We start from the raw sequence: 4,744 nt of genomic DNA, 5'->3' as shown, positions 1-4,744 counted from the left end.
TCTGTGGGCACCATCCCCAGGCGAGGCCCTGCCCTCATCCTGCCCGGGGCAAAACGGGGCAGGAGGGGGGGAACTCGCACCTCCAGCCCCGCGGGATGCAGGATTTGCCCCGCACTGGCTCGCTGCACTGCTCGAGGGGCTGACACCGGTGTCCCCCCTACTCCTCCTCAGCATCCATGCAGCTCCAGGGGGTGTCCCCACAGGACCCCCCATGGCAGCAGCAAGCAGAGGGGAGCTGGTTCCCCTCCGTGGCTTCCTACTAGGCACGGCTTGGTGAAGAAAGGACGAATTTCTTTGAAATCCCTGGAAATAGAGGGTTGTGGCTCCCACGGAGCCTGGGAGCCAGGGGCAGGCAGGAGAAAAGGGGGCAGAGGGGCTGCGCTCAGGGCAAAGCCAAGTTTCCCTTACAGGCATGCCAAGTTCAACATCAGACCTTGCCCTCGGGTATGGGAACCCCATAACCTGCAGGAAATGCATTTTTTGGGGCATCTCAATATGAGATGAGCGTGAGCACCGGTGCTGGGCTCCTACAGCAGCACCCTCCCGCCGGTACACAGCCCTCACCAAACCTAAGGACCCTTGGGCTCAGGTCCCTCCAGCCCGCAGTGTGATGGGACTGAAACAGCGTTTGGGGAACGGGCTCCCCCTGCACCATGGCCCCGGGGGCCTGATCCTGCTCCCACTCACTGAGGGACCCAGCACTGGGGCAGGGCTGGGCCGGCAGGTGCTGGACGTGGGCCCCTCGCATTGCCCCATCCAGGCAGTCTCACGTTTACAGCCCAAGGCCCCGGAGAGGGGCCCACAAGGACTGCTGAAGGAAGCTGCTTTCCTCACGAAAAAAAACTTTATTTGGAATGAACCCATAAATAAATAAGTGCACAGGAACCTAATGGATTAAAACCACATTGAACACAGGGCTATTTCAATACATGGTTAATGCTGGGGGGTCCTGCACCCTCCCTGCTCCATCCCCAGCCTGGTGGCCGCACCCTGCACCCCTGCAGGACCCTCGCTGGTCACTGTCACCCCCCTGCCCCCCCTAGTCCCGTTATCTCGTAGCTGATCACAGCCAAGGCCACCTCGAGCTGTGTTTGTTCCAGAACCACCGGCATTGCAACAAAACCTGGTGTTTGCTGCAGGCTGGCGGGACACCTCGTCCCCCCGGGACTCGTCCCCCTCCTGGGGCTCTGCTGAGTCAGGGACTGACCCCGGTAAAGGCAATGCAGGTGGGGTTGCCGGGGGGGCAGGGGACAGTGAGGGCTCCTCCACCAGGAGGGGATTTCAAGCAGGGAACAGGACAGTGCGAGCTCAGCTCTCCCTGAGCTGTGTCCCCACCGGTGCGATGCCGAGGGACAGGAGGTGGCACAACCCCGCGAGGCTGGCACCAGAATTGCCCTACCCCAGCTGCATCAGTAGGGGTAGGGCGAGATGGAGATGATGATGAGGAAGATGCTGCGCGCTTGCCGCGCTCCCGGGGTCAGCGCCTGCACCCGGAGGCGATGGGTGCCGGGCGCGTGCAGCGGGCGCATGGTGGTGATGACGCCTTGGCCCCCCTCAGCCCGCAGGGCAAAGGGGCTGCTCCCATCCTGCTCCAGCAGCGTGAAGAGGGTGCGGGCACCGAGGGCGCTGCCCGGGGCCAGGCGCAGCACGTCGCGGCCGGCGGGGACGCCGAGGGGCAGCGGGAGCAGCACGTAGCGCAGCGTGGCGGGGCCGGCCGTGCCGCAGTCCGGGGCGCAGTGGCTGAAGCACACCCTGCACCCCAGGGACACAACAGGACATCAAGGAGCAGCTGGGGTGTCCAGAACACAGTGCCACCAGAAGTGGCATGGGATGGACACCCCCAGCCCCGCAGGATGGCTCACCCAGGGCTGGAGCCTCGCCAGTAGCCGTCGGGGCACGGGGCGTCCTCACAGCGGGCTCCTCCGCGCGTGTTGAAGCAGAGCTGGGCAGAGGCGCACCGCACCGTGCCCTCCGTGCACTCGTCCACATCTGCAGGCAGAGCAGGGATGGGTAGAGGGGAAGGAGAAAAACCCTGGGTTCCTCGCAGCCCCAAGGGCGCGACAGCCAGGTCACCGTAGGGACTGGGGTTGCTGACCCCAAAGGAGTGAAGGCTTCACTGACCGTGGCAGGTCTTCCCGTCAGGCAGCAGCCGGTAGCCAGGGGGGCACACGCAGCGGTAGCTGCCCTCGCTGTTCCTGCACTCGTGCTGGCACTGGTTCGGCACCCGGCACTCATCGAGGTCTGGGGACGAGAGGGGTGAAACCAAGCAGGGAAACACCAGTGCCCCTCAACCCATTGCTGGGGAGCTCCCACCTCCCCTTCCCTGCACAGCCAAGCCGGGCGAGACCCTGACACCGTGGGCAAGGGTGCAAAGGAACTGGGAGATGGGGCAGCAGTGGGCAAATGCAGATTTTTAGGCAGACTTTTGGGCACACAACGGTCTCCAAACTCCCTGCAGAGCCCCCGTGCCCGCTCACCGGTGCAGGTGCCGTTCCTCCTGACAAACCCAGAGGGGCAGGGACCCCGGGCATCCGGCCCCGCAGCCTTCGCCACTCGGCTGAGGGTGAGCCGCGGGTATGAGCGGCCCCGCAGGCGGCTGCTTGGCCCCAGCCAGCGCAGGAGAGGGTCCCAGGGGGTGCTGCTTGCGGTCCCCCCTCCTGTCCCTGCTGCACCGCACTCGCCCTCCGGCAGCAGGGCCGTGCCAGGGGGGCACAGGCACTCGTAGGAGCCCCTCAGGTTGCGGCACTCGAAGGCACATGGCGGAGGAAACTGCAGGCATTCATTAATGTCTGATGGAGGAAAGAGAGAGGGAGTTGTAGGTGGATGGGGAAACTGGGCAGGGAGGGGGACAGGGACGTGTCCTGTGGGAGCTGGGCTCGTACCCAGGCAGGGCCAGGCAGCGCCCAGGGAGCGGTACCCGCGGGGGCACACGCAGCGATGCGTCCCCATGGTGTTCTCGCAGATCTGGTTGTAGCGGCAGGCGTGGGAGCCCTCGGCACATTCGTTGATGTCTGGGGACATGAGGGGGACAGGGAGGTGGCACCTGGGGCTGCTCCATGGGCAGAGGCCCCTCACCACCCTCCTGCTCCATGGGGACCCTCCAGCCCCAAACCACCGCACAGCCCCCACCCCAGTAAAGGGTCCGTACCAAGGCAGTGCAGCTGCTGAGGGTCCAGGACAAATCCGGGTGGGCACTGGTCTCCTGGGAAGCAAGCAGAGGTGGCAGAGAAGGGACACGTCACTGCAGGGAAGTGTCTCTTTTGCCCTCCCAGCCACCCAGGACCAGTGAGGGATCCCAGCACCTTCCTCTCCGTTCTCATCCCCCTCGTTACCTGCATCGAGGGAGGTGCTGAGCTGGAAGCTGAGCTCCTCCGAGGCTGGGTCAAAGGAGGCTTGGACCTCCCTGGCCTGGATGCGCTGCACCCGCTGCAGCTGCGGGCCAGGAGTGGGCTCGTACTCGACGGTGTGGTTGCAACGAGCACGGGCGAGGCTCCCGTCCTGGAGGAAGCTCTGCACCGAGCCCCCGCTGAACCTCCCTGCCCCTGTCTGCACGTAGCGCTCGCTGAAGTCCTGCGGAGGGAGCAGGACGGGGGCGATCAGGTCCCGGACCCCACAGGCACCCAGCACAGGAGCCACGCTCCACTGGGGAGGGTGGGAAGCACCAGCACCTGCAGCAGCAGCGTGGCCTCGCCGATGCTCTCGGGCACGGAGCCGCTGACCACGCTGTCCAGCAGCAGGGTGCCGCTGGCATCCGCACCCCGGGCAAGGTGGGTGATGTGCAGGAGATCACCTGCAGGGATGGCAGTGCTGAGAGGTGGCCCACGGCACCCCAAAACCAGCTCCTCTGCCCGCCGGGCAGCACCGAGCCCAGGACAGCAGCGGGCTCAGCCCCCCCGTACCCATGAGGATGGTGCATGGGGGAGAGGGATGCTAAAGCCAGGCAGGAGCGGGCACTGCCCCTGTCCCTCCTCACACGGGGAGGTGACACCAGAGGAGCCACACGCAGAGCATCCCTCACCTGTACCAAACTCCACCTGCGACTTGTGCCTGAAGACGCCCTGGGTGAGCAGGATCCCACTGGGGACATCCCCGCCGGCGTGCGTGAAGGACCAGTAAACGGGGGCCATGAGGGTGACCAGCACCCGCATCAGTGGCCCTGGCGTGGGGAAGAAGGTGTCACCGCAAAGCCAGCGCCCTCCTCAGGGGGCACCCAGCCTGATCCCCCCAGCACCCCGTGGGCGGCAGCACAGAAGCGGGGTGTTGCTTTCAGGATGCTCCTTGCTGTATATTTCTGCTTGGCTTTCTCCCTCTTTCCCCCAAGATTTTCACCCGACACGGGTCAATCATTCTCCCCGGGGCGAGAGAAGGGTGATGTGCCACCACGTACCGACGTGCTGTGGGACGCCGCTGATGCTGGTGCGGATGGCGGTGGTGCCGGAGCGCGGCTCGTCCAGCACGCTGGCATTGAGGGTGGCAACACCGAACTCACGGGTGTTGATCACGCCGATCAGGCTGCCCCGCACGCGGCGGGGCTCCCCTGGGGACAAAACACAGCACTGGGGCTGCTCGCCCATGGGAAAGCCACCAGAGCAAGGCCAGTAGCATCCCCACCTGGATGCGCACACAGCCCCCAAAGGCACTGTGCCGTGTATCGACAGGGGATGCTGTGAGCGTGGCCCCACACCTTGCACCCACCAACATGCACCAACACCTGTCCCCAGCATGCCCCAAGCCCCTTCTCTGC

General features: G+C 65.4%; 1 protein-coding gene across 1 annotated transcript in view; it reads right to left on the bottom strand.

The window, feature by feature from the left end:
* Positions 1-32: 32 nt before the first annotated feature.
* Positions 33-4,744, bottom strand: part of HMCN2 (hemicentin 2) — a 40,236-nt gene continuing 35,524 nt past the window's right edge. The window contains 10 exon segments of the mRNA XM_083808008.1: positions 33-1,752; positions 1,863-1,989; positions 2,122-2,241; positions 2,478-2,789; positions 2,883-3,011; positions 3,149-3,202; positions 3,333-3,570; positions 3,669-3,884; positions 3,888-4,156; positions 4,388-4,537. Coding sequence (XP_083664134.1) covers positions 1,410-1,752; positions 1,863-1,989; positions 2,122-2,241; positions 2,478-2,789; positions 2,883-3,011; positions 3,149-3,202; positions 3,333-3,570; positions 3,669-3,884; positions 3,888-4,156; positions 4,388-4,537 — 1,958 coding nt within the window. The 3' untranslated portion in view covers positions 33-1,409.

Source organism: Anser anser (assembly GCF_964211835.1).
Source record: "Anser anser genome assembly, chromosome: 21".
Lineage (NCBI taxonomy): Eukaryota > Metazoa > Chordata > Aves > Anseriformes > Anatidae > Anser > Anser anser.
This window is presented reverse-complemented; position numbering and strand designations above follow the sequence as displayed.